The 20,203-nt window shown below is 36.1% G+C and overlaps 1 protein-coding gene across 3 annotated transcripts in view; it reads left to right on the forward strand.

Moving 5' to 3' along the window:
* The window catches only part of LOC119647199 (synaptotagmin 1-like), a 144,176-nt gene that overhangs the window by 109,966 nt on the left and 14,007 nt on the right, over positions 1-20,203 (forward strand). For 2 of the 3 annotated variants that reach the window (XM_038048012.1, XM_038048011.1), the window contains exons 8-9: positions 13,609-13,726; positions 14,628-14,761. In XM_038048012.1, coding sequence (XP_037903940.1) covers positions 13,609-13,726; positions 14,628-14,761 — 252 coding nt within the window. The remainder of the gene's footprint in view (positions 1-13,608; positions 13,727-14,627; positions 14,762-20,203) is intronic. The other variant, XM_038048013.1, reaches the window with a different exon arrangement.

Raw genomic sequence — 20,203 nt, forward strand, 5'->3', positions numbered from 1 at the left:
AAATTCAAAATATGATCATAATTAATAAAATTCTAATAAACCTAAATTCAATTGAAATTCGGAAATATAAAAATTTGGAAAACAAAATTGAAATATCACAAATAATAATTAAAATTTCAACCAATTACAAATATTACGAAATTTGCATGCTTCGCTTCAATCAATTGAAAATATCTTTAAAAACAATCAATCGCATAATCAATTCAAAATAATGAATTTCAAATATCTCATTCACGTAAGTATCTTTCAAATTTTTTAAATCATATATATCTATTTATAATGAACACAAATTGAGAATATAAATTTTTCTTACATTTTCATTGAATCTTTTATGTGATTCGCTATTTTTTCTTTTATTCTTTTTTTTGTCATCTAATTTTGTGAACATTCATTGTGTGAATATTTTTTTCATTCACGTCATTTTGGGGGATCACTAAATCCAATCGAATAATAAATTGAGAGAACCACCTATTGGAAGAGGCTTATCATGTTTTATAATATTTACGATAATATTTGATATATCATATATATTTCAAGTATTCCAACGAAATTTCAAAATAATAATTAACAAAATCAAGTCAGCCACATAAAATCGATTGAACAAAATTTATCATGGGGGATATCTGCCATATAATCGTGTAGATGTATATGTAAAATATATATCAATATATACATATATTTCAGTTCGCTTCGCAAGCATGAGTTTTTTAATAATTTTACATTTTGTTGAAGTAATAAAATTGGCTTGTAATTTGTTGTGCGTGTGTACATAAAAAAATAAACTAAGTAATGCAAATAGTCATATGGCTTTTGGTTGTTTGTTGTGATTTATTTTCGGAATGTTCCATAAGGCTTTTTTGATAATCAACTGTGTAATTTAGAGCTTCGAGGCTGTGAAAGTAGAAATAGAGTTTGTTTCATAATTTAGTCCTCGCTTTGATACATACATATAGTTAGGTTGTTATAATAGTACTCATAAAGATAACTGATATTCAGATTATGTTTATTATATTTTGTTTCGATAATTGTGTCATTGTAGGTAATACCAGAAATCATGTTTTGGCACATAGATTGATGAAATGTTAACATGATATGCATATTTTGTTACTCAAAGTAAAACATTTTATTAGACACATATACCAACTAGTTATCCGGAAAAATCTACAAACTATCATTCATATACAAAGACTTCTCTTATATGGTTAGATTTTTTTATTGTTTAACTACATTTAAACGTAGAACAAACCATTTTCTGGAATTCTGTAAAAATTTGAGCCATTTTACTTACTCTTTGGCTGCTCTTTCGCAGTATTTTTGTCTTCAATAAGGTCCTGCTTGAGGTCTTTACCTCCATTAAGAATAATTTGTGTTCTACGTAGCGTCTATAAGCAGATCCAACTTTCAAAACCGCTGGTTTATTTCTAATTACCTCCAACTGCCCAATAAATCACCTAAACTGCTAAAAGTTGAATTTTTTTGCTGTCGGTGCCTTATCCTCGAAATAAACCAGCACAATCAAGATCTATTAAATTTGCAATAAAATAAAGCATTGGACCTTAATTCCACCCAAACAAGAAGATATTTTCATACTTGAATAAAAATCTAAATCTTCATCGATATATGCGTATATCTAGTTGAAGTTATATAAATCTCGGACAAGTGAGTAAGCGTTTGAAAAAATGAACTAATGAAAATGAACCCAGAAGCAAATCGAAAATGACTAATTTTTCAGTTTTCTAAATATGTAAATTCAGTCCCCTACTTTTGTACTAACTTACTCTTCTGAACAACTCTTCAACTTAGATTAGGTTCACTAAGTTAGAAGCCAAATCTCGGCATCAAATTTCCATCTGTTAGATCATCATTTCCTTTCTAACTGGCGCTATCGTTTCATTTTCAGTTGAACATGCCTCCATAGTGCGGCCATGTTATATTTATCTAGACCCAATGCTTAATCCTTCTTCACATGCAATATGTATAACAACTTTCTTCTGAACTAGATTTGGCTCTCCGATGAAATATTCGTTCCTTCTCCAATAAAATACTGAGTACTTTTAGTTAGAAGCCAAATTCTTATAATCTCACATCTTCCATTTCATATTTATGTTAGGATCAGAAAACACAAACCAAATATTTCCAATAATAAATTCCCAAATTTCAGTGCAAATATACTCAAACAAAGTTCAGTATGTTCATATATTAATTTCATTCATTTTAAAACACTATCATATAAATAAATATTTACACAAATACAAATACACATAAACACTCCTTCAAAACAAAGTAGATGGTATCTATACACGTTCTATCCTTTACCATTCAGCCACCGACATGTATAGTAAATTTGGTCGCTTCTACCATTTTACCAGTACAAATAATTCATAAAATTTAAAGATACAAATAAAAGATAATTGAATCAGAGAAACAAGCGTAGAAAGCTGGTTTGAGCTGGGTGTAACTTACAAGTTCGAGCTTTATTTCGTATATAATTTAAAAGCCTTATTGTTAGAATATATGTATGCCTTAGAAAACAGCCAGAAAAAAAGCTACTAAGCACGAAAAAAATGAGGTTTCTGTCAGGCTAAATATATTTTAACGTACAGACAATCAGGGTATTTTGAGACAAACTTCTATTCATTTTGTTTCAATATTATTAGTCAATGTTATAGTAATCATATAGTGACAGTAACCCAAAAACAATCAGACAAATTGTCTAAAATTACATTGAATTTCAATTTTTTATTTTGTAAAAATATGATAGTGAGCGTAAATGAAATGTGTATTTGTGTAAATTAGATATAAAAAATCCAAATGTTTCAATTACGAAACAAATGTATTTATACACCATATATATAGATTAAACTAAATACTGAACCCTAGATATAGTAGCTAATATAAATGTTTTGATCAATAATTTAGTTTAATTTAATTTTATTCAATTATTATTGATTTGATAAATACTAGTTATGTAATTAAATCCCAGCCAACAAAAACACAATTTAACTTTATATTATTTCATTTGTATTTTTATTTACAATTTATTTAAATTTTCAATGTATGCAAAGCCTTCGAATGGCGAAACACGTCTTCTCCTTTGATAAATCCCCCTTAAAACAAACTCTCTGTATTTTTGATGGTGATTTTACATCGAAGCTCTAAAAACATAACCTAATGTTTTATGCTACATATTATGGTGTTATTTTAAATTTTTATGTTGATTTAACGTGTATTATTGTGTTGTCCATATTTTCTTAAGGAAATTATGACTCGATGTTGAAATTACTGAGTGCAACATAAAACGTAGTGAAGCGTACTAGAATATTTTAAAAATTGATTGCTTTGGTTTAAATTGCAAAATGTTTATTTAATTTATAGAGTAACAATAAATTCCCATGATTAATTATTAAATACGATTACTTATATATTAGCGGTGGTGGTTATCATGTCTTTCTCATATCTATGCTATCCGGTTAAATCAAAAATTTATTGTCCATCTGAAAATTAAGAATTAATTTGCAATTTACACGAAAAAATTGGAAATTTCTTTCAGAAAAAAATATTTTTATTTATACGCCAAATATAAGTTGAACGTCAATATTTATTGAGGAAATTTTCAAGTTTTTCTACTTTTTTGAGATACTGCAATACCTCTTGCCATCTCGAACAGATGACTCCACTATTCAATTTTCTATTATTACGTCAATACAAGGGCAAATTACCGATCGATCTAAACTCTGGATGTTCATTCATACTGCATTCTGTCAAAGTCCTTTCTTTGAAAAATGTGTGGCAAAGTAACTTTGATCTTGAAGAAAACAATCGGTGATGTTCACACAATTTATTCATTTAAGCCTAATCTACTATATAATCACCATTATTACTAAGGACCTAAAACCTCCATCCGAAAAACACCTATAGCATTATGTTTGTAATACCTTTACAAATTAGCCAGCCAGATTGATCAGGATAAACCATATTAGCTATCTTAACGAAACTGGCGAAATTGACCAAACTGTCTGCCAGCATCTAAGTGCGCTCTTTTGAAGTTTCCCATAGATACCAGCTCACACGCCTCTTTTCTGGCCACTTCAATCTCTCTCATTTCATTATCAAAATTGTTCGTCCTTTAATCTACCGCGTCGGATCCGAACAGAACCAGAAATGCAAATGAAAACAAAACCTTAATACAATCGATTTAGTATCTGTCTATCTGCTTGTCCGTTTGTCTCTTTATCTGTCCGGAAATGGATGTACCGACTGTCACCAAATTTGGTGGGAAATGTGGCGAGTGTATCAAAATAGCTTTGTGTTTCTCTTGGTGTTCAACAAGGTTGGCCTTCTCCTTACTCCTCTTTGTTCTTGGTACGGACACTGTCATACAGGACATCCAACGTCCTATACACTGCGTTATGGAGATGATGTTTTCCTAGCGTCTAATAACAAAAAATTATCTCGAACGTCCAAAAATGGAATCATCGCCTCATGCAACACGGTTTCAAATTGAATCTAAATAAAGCTGAATTTTTACGACCGGTCCCCATGAAACAGGCATAATCACTGTCAGCGGCAGTGATCTGACCAGAACTGAGCGATTTAAATACCTCGTGTCAGTGCTATCACCCAATGGAGTATTGCGTTATGAAATTACTTCACGCATTAACGCAACCTGGAGAAGTGGCGTTCCACAACTGGCGTTCTTTGTGATCGTCGTACCAACAAACGTCTCAAATCTAAAATTTGCCGCAATTTCGTCCGTTTGTAGTTTGGGCGAAATCCCACTGTTATTAACACAGTTACAGTAGATCAAAGTTGCCTCTTCTGGTACTTCAAATTGGTACTCCCTAAGAGGTAAAATGTCAGTACCACCACCAGTACCAATATCTGTATATGTTCAACGTATATACACTACGAACTGCGTATAAATGAAAACATTGTATACCCTAACATTATTATATGAAAGGTCAACAAAACCATGCATGCCTGAAATTCCGAGCTTCCGATTTTCCGACTTGTTCTCAATGGTGTTACTCGCAAATATTACAAAACAACTTTCAAACTTTGAAACTGCGCCATTTGTTAAAACTTGAGCGGTGTCTTAAGTCGAATATGGTTGAAGTTGCTAGCTGGCAAGTTATGCCACCTCCTTAATGCAAACTAACTAAATCGTACACAGTGCCTCGCCACTGCGAACGGAAGCTGGAAACATGTCGGGAAACCAAAAGTTGGACGCTTAGAATTCGCACTGAAGCGGCAACACTGCACTAAGATCATGCACGATAAGATTATGCCTTATATTGTAACCTATATTACAACTTGATTCTAATATGAACTTAAGGGGTCTTGTAGTCATGTTTTAGTGGCGGCTTCGTACTTTTTGCAATTTTTTAAGTTGGGTAGGTTCTCTGACTAGGCCGCTGAAAGCAATGACCATTTTTCAGCCTCCCCGCGCTCCCCCTTGTGCATTAGATGGCAGAATTAAGATCAGCTTTGAAAATTACTAATCGTACTACTTTTCATTTGATACCCCACATGACTATATTCACTGAAAAACATTTTTGTTCCCCCGCCCTTTCCATGTATGGAGACCCCCGCTTAAATTCCGTGCAGCTACATCGTTGCTCTGTTCTGTTCTGTTCTGTTTGTTCTGTTTTACACAAAACCGTAAAAACAGCCGTGGAGCTGAAAAACTTATGACCCGCATCTTCAATCGATATCTCTCTCTCTTTTCAAATTTTAAGGAAGTATGGCCTTTGATGCCATCATCTTACCTTGACCATATAAATAAAAGTATGCCCTTTTATGTGAGTTCAACATGGAGTTAGGAGGAAGTAAAGGAATCCTCAATTAAAATGGGCGGCATATAGGTATCATAGTAAGATTGAATGTCATCAGGGGGTTCTACAGGTAAACAGATAACATTATATATTGCTCATCTTGTACGGAGTTTTGCAGCTATCAGAAAAAATAATAGTCCACAGTATCGAAATCCGGGTAATGTGGTGAATGTCACAGCACTTGTCAGTAAAAGTCTTGTGAATATCTTGCATGTCTTGCATTACTGTTGTGGAAAATAGCTTCGTATCGATTGACTAACGTGGAATGATTTATCAATAATTGCTTATCGAAATCCGCACAGTCACTGAATGTTCAAATGTGCAGTTAACGAACGAAGGAGGCACTCAATTATATCGCGTGACTCTAAACAAATACGGAAAAAAATCCTTTATTTTATCCTTTCAAAGTCGATGAAGTTGGTTTGACCTTTTCTTCTCCCCAGTAGTCATTCTTTACAGAAATCCGGTGTCAGGGTAGATAGCAAGATGAGAATTATTGACAGTAATTATGTATTGATGTTTCTGTTTCTCTGGGAGAGCTCGCAGTTTACCACCAACCCATTTTCCAATTCCGGGATTCAATATCGTCTCTTTTCAAAAAAATAATAACAAATGAAAAATCTTCCAAACTAACAAGTTAACAACTCCTCCGTAACATTCCACTTAGTAACAGAAGAGATATAAACCTGTTTAATGTGAGCACTTGCTGTATAGCAATAAGCTCAAAGCCCGTCTAGAGAAGCACAGCGGCACACATATAGGTGGGAAACGTATCTGTGCGATAATTGAGGGGTACAGTTTCCGAATTTTAGGCGGCAACTCCACGCACTGAGCCTGCATTGAAGCTCCCACGAGAAGCCAACCACAAATAACCTGGTCCAAAAAATAATGCTTGACAACCTTCGGTGAAGCTTTTTCGAAGAAATTATTTCTTGTGAGTCCCTTGCATACTTGGGTCTAATCGTCTCCCTTAAGTAGTTGGCCATACTCGACAAAAAGAAGTTTTTTTAAAAAATATAATAAATAATTTAAAAAAAAATAATACATTTTTAAGGTTAAAATCGGTCCAATGTCTGTCTGTCTGTCACAGGCACTTTTCTCAGAAACGGCTATACCGATTGACACGAAATTTGGTGAGAAGGTGGGACCTGTGGACCCCCAGATATGCAGTCAGATATCCTCCTACGTTGAGATTTAGGGGGGTCCCCATATATGTAAAAGAGGGGTACAACATCTTTTTTCACCAAATATAGTCATGTGGTCTCGATTAGTACTTTTCGAAGCTGGTCTTAGTTTTGGGATTTGTTAAAAAGGCGGAGAGTGGGAGGAGTGCAAAGTGATGATTTCTTTAACGGACCCATTCTCAGAAACTACCCAATCAAAAAATCTGAAGAAAATCATGAAGCTGCCTCTATACGGTGCCTAGGCCTCAAAATACTCTCCATATCAATATCTGTTCAAATTACGTTAATAATAGGATATTATCATCTTTTTTTTCGGAAAATTGATTAAAACCCCCCTTAAGTTTATTTCAGAGTTATAAAAGTTGGTAGTAGTATAAAATATAATATGAAGCATATTATCTCCATGTTTGGTCAAAATCATACTATTCGTAACAAAGTTACAGTAGCTCAAAATTATCTTTACCGTGTAAATTTACAACCCGAAGTGCTAAATCTGACATGCTAAATGCATATTCTTAATGGGCTACGTACAAATGGGATAGTTCTACACTCAAATATACTCACATAAGAAGCAAACAAAACCTTTCATACCTGAAGCGCCCAGCTTCCGATTTCTCGACTTGTTTGTTCCTTATTTTCAAAATTATTTAGCAGGGTTCGAGGAGATATGTATGCAACATTTTTTGAATATGATATCTCTTAAATGACCGTCTTGTCTCTTTCAAGTAGCCCCCCAAAAATAAGTCTGGAGCCGTTAATGCTGGTGAACGCGGTGCCCAGTCAAAATTACCATTTTGACATCAAACGTCCAGAGAACAATCGTTTCAAAAAATTGATGGTGCCTCGAGCTATGTGTGGTGGTGCGCCAAAAAAACTAAAAGTGCTCCATACCATTATCACGAACAATTGACAGAAAAAAACAGTTTCCATATCGCAATAACGCTCCCGATTGACGGTACCCGATTTGCCAGTTTCATCTTCGAGAAAGAACGACCCAATGATAATATCAGAACAAACACCGCACCAAACAGTCTCATTTTGGTAATAAAGAGATACCACGCTTTAGGCATTTCGTTACTCTTTGGGCTCATTCCAATCGAAGTGGCCTATTGGCAGGTAATAGTTTCTGCATCAGTTAAATTTTGTAGCGTCAACGTCCTAGTGCAGCTCCAACAAAGCCCCCGTAGAGAGGTGCCTGCTAGCCAACTCGGAAAGATTGGAGTCTCTGGCACTTCGATCCTTAACACGTTGTTAACAAAAATTACGTGACTCAAACCCGATGCACAAGGCATTTTTTAACTGCATAGATCTTATATTCTAGCTATCTATCGATATCACAAACTATGCTGCAGATATAGTACCTGATATTTTTTTGGGCTTGTGGTTCGTCAAATAAATACAACTATACAAACTAACATTATATTTAGTTCACACAAATCTTCTCTTCTCGCACAGGCTAGGAAATATTGTCGATTACCGCTTCCGACGTTTGCAGCACCATCCTCGCTTAGCATCTTAAGATTTTACAGAAATTCAGTTTAGAATTTTCCTGGACAACGTTTAATCCGCTAGTGGAAGTGCCATCCAGCATTTTCCAAGACTTGTAAATCGAAGTCCTAAAATCTCCATGGTATTTATTTACAATGTCAACTGCGTATGCTATGAGTTACTTTTCAATGGAAATTTAATCATATCCCACGACTTTGTTCAGCTATCATTGACGGAAAGATATCACTACTTCACCGAAACTTGATAATTGGTTCGGCCCGCCCAAAATGGGTACAACCACTTGAGCCGCTGCGCAGGGTTGTTCGAAGCTTTTCTCCATGCTTCATTTGGTTCGTGATGGTGACTGGTGTTATCACACTGTTTTTTGCCATATCTTCTAGTTATGATATTTCGTAATTTTTAACAGTGGGGACCTTGCTCCTAATAGTGGTTAATTTCCATTTGCCGTGACCTTGATATCTTTGGTGACAGTTGACCCTAGCCTGTTGATTTGTCCATCATAAATTTACTCTTATTCTGGACGATCTTCCCGGTAAACTAACCTTTTTTCGACAGCCTTTGTGGAACCTAATTTCTGGTTGAATTACTGTTTTCTATCCTTGGGTATCGGCCGGGCTAGCTCCTGCATTACTTTGTGAAATCAAATTGATGCGCCACATTAAGTTCATAGAAGTCCTCTTCAAACATAAATAGGAATCTCAATGAGAGCCTCGTCTTCAGATGCACTGCAGTGCTACTTTGTACTAAGTACAAGCTCAGTATTCATACAGGTGGCTGCAGGGCCTATCTAACATCTCTGTCACAATTACGGAGATGCCCTCCGAGTTGTAAAGCGCTTCCCTTTTGGTCGGGTACAAATGGCTCTGTCTTTCAGCACTCATTTTGATGTGGCCCGCTCATTGCAATTACCAAATTTTGACTAGTGTCGATACTGGTGGGTCATCAAATAGTTGATACAATTCATTATTGCATGTAATTCGCCAGGCATCTCTTTCCTTTATGGCTCTGAAAATTTTTCGGAGAACTTTTCTCTTCAAGATGTCGATCTGTTTTTCCGACAATTGTGTCAAGGTACATGTCTCGTATCCAGCACGGGACGAATTATCTTGTAGGTTATTGCATCTCTGTACTTTTCTGTATCTCATTATGGACAGGATCGCATTAAATTCTTTATGAGCAATAGTAATCCGTCTTTAGATTTCGTGTTTTTCGTTTCCGTGTAGACGAATTGATCCATCTATTCGAAATTATGCTCACCCATTGCAATGTTCTGCATATTAGCAGCCGCCTTTCAAGTTTGGGTCCTGTATATCGTTTTGGATCCATTGACCCTGAGCAGCACTTCACCCGCTGCTGCCTTGAACTGCTCGAATACTTCCTTCGCGGGAAGCATCGATCGGGGAAGAATATCCACTTCGTCTGCGTACGCCACTAGTTACGCGGATTTTACCAATATCGTTTCTATGGTATCACCTGGTATTCGAGCACCAATTTCAAAAGGGGTGGCAAGTCCATCCCCTTAATGAAGTTCCGACACTATAGGAAAGCTTAGTCTCGGGTCAAAAGCTCATCCCCGATAACCCTTCTAAAACATGTCACCTCAAAACGCCACTCCATAATAACTGCGAGGAGTCGTGAGAAGGATTAGTTCAAATCCACAATCGGGTGTGATCGCCTTTCACGTGTATGTATTCTGCAACGACTTCACAATAAATGCAAAGGAATCTTATCTGATTTTTCATCTTCAGTTGATTTATCATTATCAGCTATTTGCTCTTCATGTGACTCCCCTTTAATCTAATCTACTTTTCTATAGAGTTAGCGCTATACCGCTTCTTCTGTGCTCAGGATATATTCCTTATCCTTATTGGAACTCTCTTTAGCGGGATCATGATCATTCAAGCCTGTTATCATAAAAAAATCCTCCAGTTATTTGTGTCGTGCTGTCATTTAACACCCCTTCACGGCACGTTCGAGAATACTTTATTTGTTACATATGTCCGGCATATGAGATTTTAAGTACTTTTACCAGGGTTGAGGCAGCTAATTCCAAACATACGTCATGCAGTGATCACCTAATATGCCCATCCGAATCTGGTTATAATTTATCGCTCGAATACATGTGTTGCGTGTGTGCCACTTTCCCAACGTCATTGTAGTGTTCCTGTTGAAAGTTTTTTCTTGACGTCCTCCTTCTTGTTGTAGTCAGGCTCCTTGTCCAAACTTCTTTTGTATGTTTAGTAGGATTTGTTTTGTTTGTTTTCTTGATTGGCTTTAGCTGCTGAATGAACACAAATCTTCCCCTTTTTTCACTTCCTAAACTCTGTGAAGTCGGGCCTCGATCACTGCCTTCATAATTGTGATTTCGTGATCCAGATCAGCGTTGTTGGTATTTCAAAATAAAGTCTGTTTTTTAGAGTATGTTGCAAGCTTAACTATCTGATGCCTTTTTGGCATCTTCAGAGGCTTGGTATTTTCCAATATTGAATTCCTAGCTCTCTTCTATTACTTGTTTTACCTAAAATATTTCGTCAATCCGTATTACTCCATTTTTTCTTCGGGATGGAAGTTTCGAATTGTGTTGTTTCTAAATAGAGGTACAGATTGATTTTTTAATCAACACGTACCATGGCTGAAACTTTCAGCACACTAGTCCATTTTAAGGTGGATACCTCTAGAAGCTTTTTAAACATTTGTAAAAAACAAAACCTTATTAAAGTCGATTCAATGTCTACCTGGCTGCTTCTTGGAAAGGCACTGACGCCTGCTTATTTTCCAGAATGTGGAAAATTTCCCCAATAAAGCAACTCCCTATATTATGTCATCTCTTCCCCGCGGAACTGCGGCAAACTATTACGTCGCTGGTAGGCATAGCTCAAGCTACCTCTCCGTTTACTGAGGGATTATATTCTCAAACCAACCTTCCCTTGTGCTTTTCTCAGCCTACACTTAATCGGCATATGGTCAATTCCATGTTGTTCCCCATGTCTCCAAACGCTTGCTTTCCTTCGAGAATCTAGGACGATGGAAAAAGTCATGCTCCGGGTGTTCCTAGATATCATAAGCCTATACAAATATTTGCGGTATCGGTGATCTTTCATGAGAAATTTCATGTAATTGCTACTTATCTGTCGATACTCTTTCTGCTTCTAGGCATTGATGCAGTGAATAAATCTACTATTTCCTTAGCCCTCTGCCGTCGGCGACGTCATACCGCATGAAACGGCTTTGAAGCCGCAGGTTCTCCTATAAACAGTATTTGGTTGCTGCTTTCGATAAAGTGGTTCGCCATTCTAATGCAAATTTCGTTTCCTTACGACGCTTTGTGATACGCACCGCTTCTGTTTTGTTGAATTCAAATATCAAGCCTTCATTTTTGAGCCACTCCTTTATAGTAGACATGATTTGCAATTACAATCGCCACCCATAAACTTCATAGCAGCTGAAACGTTAAGGACATCCTTACACAGTTCCCGGTTTCTAACTTTATCAACAGTTTGCTCTATACCAAGGACCATCACTAAACAATGCCTACATTTTCAAACATTGAGAACGCTGTGTAATTAAGCAACCACTGCTAATGCAATCAAAATTGATGATGGCGAAATACCTTCCTGTGAAATAATTGATTGATATACAAGTCACGTCCAGAAATTTCTTCTTAAAATCTCAGTTACTCCCACTATTACTTAAAAGCTCCAAACATTCGTAAACATCTGCCTGCATCGTATTATCGGAGTACGCTGGCCTGATACTGTTTCAAACCAAGAACTTGGTCGACACCCAGGCTCAGCGCTCATACGCAATGTGAGGCGACAGTGGATATTACACATTAAGGCAGGGCAACAGTTGCATTGCTGGCTACGCCATGCAGTGAAATCCGCTCTTCACAGATGACCGATGGGTGGATCGACCCAAGAGTACTTGACACAGGACAGTCGAGAAGGAATGCAGGTGTCTCAGGAAGACGTGGGGAAATTAAAGCGCATTTCAAGTAACCACGAATGATGGCCGGTAGGTGTGGTTAACACGTGAAATTAGATGGACATTTTTCGCAAGGGGTGATCCTGCGTTGAGAACACTGAATTGATCTCATTTTTCGGTGTTGTCAACATGCACTTACTTTCTAGACGTGCCTCGTATTTAGTAGCAGCTTCACCCTTACTTTAGAATCTAGTAACTTCACTTAGGTTATGGACCTAGGGCTTTCTTGGTTTTCAGGTAAATGTTATTGAACGAGCCGCATTTTCCATCCAGTTTGCTCGTTACATTCATTCGAGAAAAATTATGAATCTTACCCTGACACTTTTAGAATATTTTTCAATTTTAACCACCACCACTACCATGGTATATATGGTAATATATGAACTACAATGATATGATTTTTGAAGGGGCTTATATTGTAAAATAATAATAATAAATAATAATATATATCGTCGTAGAAAAACGCTAACACTACGAGTGTGAATAGGTCGCATTTACACTGTAACCCTGAGTAGAATGTATGCCAGTATGAAACTGTACACTAAACTACTATAATAACTGTAACAGATAATCGAGTTAGTTCACATGTGATTATGGTTTATCTAATGGTAACTAAAATAATATACATTCCAATAAATATTCGAAAGTTGATTTTTATTTATCGATTGATTTTTCAGTCGAAATATCCCAGAAATTTTTATAAAATCTATTGATCTTAATAGCTTATTTTGAATAAATTGCTGCTAATATATTTTTAATAAAAAGGAAAGTATCCATATTAGACAAAATTTGGAACCGAAACTATCAAAATTACAAAATAAAATTCCGCAAAAATCTTTAAATTAGTATCTAAACCTGTCCCTAGCCATTAGATAAATCATAACTTTTAGCATTGTCGGTGCACTTAAAAACCCCCAAATAATTTTATTTCTATTTCTTTGAAAATTTTCTTTCAAATAATTTGAGTAATTACCTACTATCCTAGGCTAACTATAAAGTAAAATATTAAACTGCTTTCTATTGGATTTCACAAATGCCTTCTAACATAATATTTCTTTTTTACATCTTTTTTCTAATCTTAAAATATACAATAATAGGACAACAAGCTGGGCGACATATGCTTCTCCTTACGATACGTACCGACTGCGGGCAAACTAACTGTTGTTATCCTGGAAGCTAAGAATCTGAAGAAGATGGACGTCGGCGGATTGTCTGGTAATGTTATAAGTGTTCAATTTGGCTCTAAAATGATACATTCAGAAATGGACTTCACAACATTAACAATTCTGAATAAAAATGTCATTTTTGAGCCCTTCAAGATTTCCATTCAAACGTTTATACATTAAAATCATTAATTGCAGCGGATGGACTTACATTTAAATCATTTTTTTACATTTTTAATCATTATATATTTAAGGGTATTTTCTGTTGGTAACACTGATTTTATCTTCAATCTTTTATCTTATCGTGCATGTCGAATTGTTGCTAATTTTTCGCTAAAAATATATAGGATATTTGAAGAAATTTATCAAACTGGTATTTGACCCTCGCTGCAAATGGGGCTAAGTGGAGCTTTAAATGTTAATTTTAAAAATATGAGACATATCAATCGATGATTATACAATTATTTTTATGTTCTCTGTTTCCTCTATATACCGTTAACAGTGCAAAAATGAAAATGATAACTGGCTAAGAATTCAAAATATTTTTAAGGCATGTACCTATTTTCTTCTTCAAATTTTCTATTTTTAATAATTAAAATCATCCCATTAATTTATTGCTCTTTAATATCAGGTCAGTGTACATTAACACTACCACTTCCACAGAATTTCCACTACCACTAAATAGTTACTATTAAACATTTAATTAAGTGTTGCCAACTGAAAATATCACAAAACTCTTCTAAGCTTTTACAAACAACACAAAAGTATTATTTTGAAACAATCTTACAGGTTTATACTTTCTAAATTATTTATTTAATGTTTTATTTCTGAAAAAAAAAATACCAAAAAACTATATTGGAAAATATTTAAGTAAAAACCAACAGCTCCAAAACAACTACCTCGGGAACAATCCATTCTATTATTGTTTTATAATTTTCTTTTGTATTTTTTAGATCCATATGTGAAAATTGCAATCATGCAAAATGGAAAACGTTTGAAAAAGAAGAAGACAAGTATCAAAAAATGCACCCTCAACCCTTACTACAATGAGTCGTTCTCATTTGAAGTTCCATTTGAACAAATACAAGTATGCGAGAATGTATTATACTATCCTATAAAAAATGAATTTTAAACAAACCAAAAAAATACCCACCCACCACAACCTCTAAGTGCAAACAATACAAAAAATTGTTTAATAACAGTCAACATACAAATGCAAAATATGAATACTGTTATGATATGTTGTCTCTGTGTTGTTGTGTGTTTATTTAAAAAAAAAATCAAAGAAATAGCTGAGTCCTTTTACTTTCGTTGTGATTTACTTGATTGATATATTGGCTGTTATTGCTGTTGATTTACTTTGTGTCAACTTTTTCGTTGAATGCTTTGATTCGATAATTATAATGTGTGAGACAATAGTTTTGCTTGGTGACATAACAAGATTTTTTTATCAGAACATTCTCTGCTGATATCTTCCAGAAGACCTCGAAAGATATCTCATTTAGAATGATTCACCCCTTGTTAACTAATTCTATGAAACTATTTTCGAATTCAATTGATTTGGGACTTTTGACGTAGCTATCGGTATAAGTCAACCAACTTTTAATATCTTACGATAACATCTTCTGACTTCTTCTTCGAAAGGACCCATGGCAATACTTCGGTTAAATTAGATTATGGGCGGTTTTATGGCCCCGGCAGACCATTTGAGTCCATGTCGAGTCCATACACTTACTGCGCAGTATTTCTCCAACCAATGACAAAAGAATTCGGACGAACTGCAAACCCCAGTAGATTTTTCATATTGAAACTTGCATTTTCACTACAGAGATCTTCATTTTTGTCTAGTAAGCGCAGTCCCGCAGTAGTTGATCTAGAGTCATTTTCCATTTTGTAGCTGACAGTTTTTAAAGCTGTGTCCCGTTCCTAATCGAGGTTTCTAAAGTGCTTTTGATTATCTTTCTATTGTAAGAGTTGCAATATGTTCTCATTCTTCTGGAGCTGATATAGATACTTGCTAATTACCTACAATTTCACTGGAGTTTTCCTTCCTTAAGATAAGCAGGTAATACACAGAAATGGTCTTCGGTTTAATGGTAAAGAACTCTAATGCCTTTAGAACCGAAGGTGTCATTTGATTCCGAGTATCTGAAGGTAATAATTTCCTCATTTTTGTGGTGTTGAATCCACTTGGCATTGACATTCCGAAATCCTCCAGGCGAATTTAGATACTCCAAGATGAAGAGAAAATTAAAGGCGAAATTGAGAAATTTTCAGCAAAAGCAGTGTTTTGGTTCCCTGGATACTCCCTCAAATTTCGACATACTAATTTTAGAACCGAATACATTATACGACACGGTTAACCAATTGATGTTTAGTATTGTTGTTAGTGTTGTAGTTGGAGAAGCGTTTGGATCATCTATTCCGATCACCAGTAGGAGACCTTCCAATCTTCGGCCAGTGGGTCAATAAATACTTCCAAAATATGATTTTTTCTGATTCAGAACCACTTTTCACCGCAGTTTTAAGAGTTCCTTGGGAAGTGTAGGTGCTTTACTTGGTCATTTAACGACGGACCCTACAATCAGAAAGATTCGACTGTTTTCAAACTAGACAGCAAATTTGAAACGGTTGGATAAAGATGATACTTTAGACCATCGCTCAATGCGGACTTATTGCCCCATCGACAATGTTAGCCTACAAATTGAGACCACGAAAGTTCTCCTCACTCGACGTAGTAATTATTGCCTTTAAAATTTGTAAAAGGATACCTTCACTACTATTTTCCCCCGTCTTCAAAGCAATAGTATCACCATCAAAACAATTTAATTCGCCGCTCGATCATCTATCCTGCAGAATTGGAGGATTTAATTGCCTTTGCTTACTAAATGAGAGCAGGGGCACCTTCTCGTCTATATTTGTATTCATTGCAAATCTTCCATTAAAGCAGAAAAGTTTGAAAAGTTGAAACCCTTCTTCTTCGTTGTTGTGAGTCGGTCACTGCGTTTGAAAAATCGTATTCGCTTGCTCGATTATTTATTTTGTCTTTAAAGCAATTAAAGTCAATTCCATAATTTCAAGCTGGGATTCTTTTTTGCCCGAAGGACCGTTAATAATTTCCTGGTTAAAGTATTCTTTGGCTATGAAAAGTAACAATAGAATAATTTCTGGCATCTGTACTCAGATTTAGTCAGATAGTAAGAAGTCACAAATCCATTGTTCTCATTCTTAGGGGACGTTCGAAGAATTTCATGTCTGCGCCTTTTGCGCATCTAACTACGCATCCTAAAGACACAGAGTATGCATACTTCCCATTGATGAGATTTTTTGAAGGTATCTCTGTGCAAGAAATACAATAGAATCAAGTTAAATGGGATTCAGAAAACCGTCTACAGATGCTACTGGGACTCTGCAGTTCTGCCCAGCAGATGCTTTCAATGCACTCCTGCACCTTCTCCCTTCGGACGTCCAAATTTAATACCTTGTATCGTCTAGTGCTGTCCACCTGCTGTCCTGTCACAAGATCCGATCACAAGAACAGTTTGGGCCGGACGCTTGCAAATGCCTACAGGATCATGCCGTTTTGCAAGGGGCACTGGCTTATAGGAGCCCATTTCGCCAGGCTTACCATACACTATAATTGACATTGCAAAAGCTGGGGATATGAGCGAGAAACGCTCAGGCAATTCCATTGCAGTTGCTCAGTTAAAAGTAAACAATTCTTTGGGGACCTCAAAGATATCTCTGGTTGTCGGGTTGAGGAGCTTTCATCCTTCCTAAACGCTATGAGCCGGCTTTCAAAATCTGCACAGGCTGAATTCCGCTTGCCACTGCAGTTACCGTCATATGAGTTTGTGGCATCAAAACGGCGCACGAAAGCAAAAAAAGACATCCTTGGAGCTGCCACTGATACTTACTTTCCACAGAACGATCTCCTAGTCTCTTAACATTAACTATGGCGGTCAGACTTACAAACCTATTTTGCTTTGAGCCATAGTTCTTCATAGTCTTCAAAATGATGCTCCTCCCAATAATTTCAGTCATCCCCCATTTGACTGTTTGGACTGCGCCAAGTTACTTACGGAATTCCATTTATTAAATTGGATACTATGCCTTTAAACTTCACTGATGGGTTACAACATGTCCTTTTCAAGCCCTAGTAAGAAGTCGAATACCAAAAGCCATAACAAAGTGGAAAAAGTCCTTGTCTCTGGCCGACCTCTACAGCACCCTAACTGACTTCATTGTAGCCACTACATAAATCTTCCTCCACTATAGCACATGATGAATCCAACTCATTAACAGCAGATTCATTTCTTAGCGCCGCTTCATCTGTCTGTAAATCACCTAGGTTATTAATCAAAGCAACCTCAAAGTTTTAGAAAACTACCGTACATGAGCGAGGTACGTAGTAAATATGTATGCCGGAAGTTTAAGCCCTTCATCTCCCTAACAATAGCTCTTGATTGCCGAAAAGGGTATATAGGCGTTTTTCAGACATTAGTCCGAGAAGTGATGAGGGTAAATGTCGCCTTACTGAAAAATTCTATAGACATAAGCCTAGTGACTACCAGCTAATAGCAGTTATGTTATTTGGAGCAACAAAAGAGGCTAGCATTTGCTAGCCTAGACTAGAGGAGTGTCGAATAATTTTACCACTCGTGTGAGAAATTTTGGGGTTTAGTTGCTTGCTTTTAAAACGAAGGTCATTTTTAAAATAAGGTTCCCAATAATTTTCAAAATAGGCAGCATTGTTTACTTTGTTAACATTATAAATCGCGCAGCGTAAGTTTTACGCTGCTTTCTACATAATCACTGTTTTTATCCAAGCGCGTTTGCACACGGTGCTCCAACTTTTGTATACCCTTGTCAGAAAATTCCATCCACAGCGCTTTGAGGAATTGAGTAACTTTTTTCTTGAACTCACTATCTGTGTTTAAGCCCATTCCATCTAAGCGATCCTTTAATTTTGGAAATAAGAGGTAATCACTTAGAGTTTGGTCAGGACTGTAACATTGTGGGCTACACAGCCCAGGCGAAATCTTTCAGCAGTTTCCGCGTTTATACAAAGACATGAGGTCGAGCATTGTCATAAAGTAGCCACACACCTTTCACCCAGCTAAATTTCCACAGTGTGTCACAATATCTATCAGAGTTTACTGTTGTTCCAACATGCATAAAGTCGACCATCAACAGCCCGAAAATGGTTGCCATGACCTTGGCAGCAGAAGGAGTTTTTTTTCAAATTTTTGACTTCGAGAATTAGAGCCACCATAGGAGGGATTCTTTCTTTGGTTTCGGGGGTGAAATGAAATGCACACATTTTGTTCCCCGCGACGATAGTAAAGCATTTCTGCTTATGGTTTTCTGTAAGCATGCAAGGTAACTATCGTGCAGACACTTTGTGGTGGGCCACTTTTTGGGTCAGAATCGTATGGTGCTGGAAATTTTAGGAACCCGTAAAATACGTTCGAACCACTAAGGGCGGCTTCTCCTCGGCTCATCATCGTGAATTTCCCTGCGACCTTCACTAAATTCTCTACACCATTTACAGTAAAATCCTTTTGTGCTCAAAAAACGTATCACAGCGTGGATTTCGCATCTGGCAATAATGGCAATAGGGATTGAGTACAGTAGACGCGGAGAGTTGCATCTCCCCTTGAGTCTACAGGCTTGAGGACCTTATTTTACGAACCACCCTCGCAATTTCTGAATTTCCCCAGACTTTTTGCTTTACGTTTTATACGTCCAAATGAAATATTTCTCTATCTCCGAAAATAAAAACCAACTTGTCTCTCTTCTGCATGTATATAAGCTGCTTTTGTCACCAAGCAGTTGTACATACTTGTTTGCATTAAGCAAAATTGTTGTTTCACACTCACTAGCATTTTTAAAATATATACGCTTCAAAAACGCTGTTTTATTTTCTTTTCGGTTGAAATTGGCTTTTTAATATCAATTTTTGCTTCTTAATTTAATTTTCCCTGTTGTATATAAATATCTTAACAACACTGCAATAAAAGAGAACAAAAAAAACAGTATAGTAACCATGCCGAATAAACCAACTATAAACAAGCAAAAATCAATGTTGCTTCTCAAGTAGGATGTTCGATATCAGTGTGTTTAGTTAAATGTATGTTATTTGCTTACACATTTCTGTTATGTTCCCAAGACCAACAAGAACCAGACAAACAAAACCTAGTGGCAACCTTCAACTATCTAACAAATGTGCAAACAAGTCTCAGTTTCTTGTTGTAAACTATAAATAATTACATGTCTGAGTAGTAATTTATGTTACTTCAAAGCTCGTAATCCACCCCAAAAGCACCTTCTTTAATACCAGACTCCCTATGTGTTAGTGCAGATATGCAATTAGTTTTCTGGAATTTATAACCATGTTTGTAACACACAGTTACAACTATTCCTCCAACATTCACACTATAAACAAAAATATGTATTTCTATGAAAATACATGCACATTATTCTCTATGCAATGATTTCTAAAACACTTTTCCAACACTTTCACTTT

Source organism: Hermetia illucens, chromosome 1, assembly GCF_905115235.1.
Source record: "Hermetia illucens chromosome 1, iHerIll2.2.curated.20191125, whole genome shotgun sequence".
In the NCBI taxonomy this organism is placed as follows: domain Eukaryota; kingdom Metazoa; phylum Arthropoda; class Insecta; order Diptera; family Stratiomyidae; genus Hermetia; species Hermetia illucens.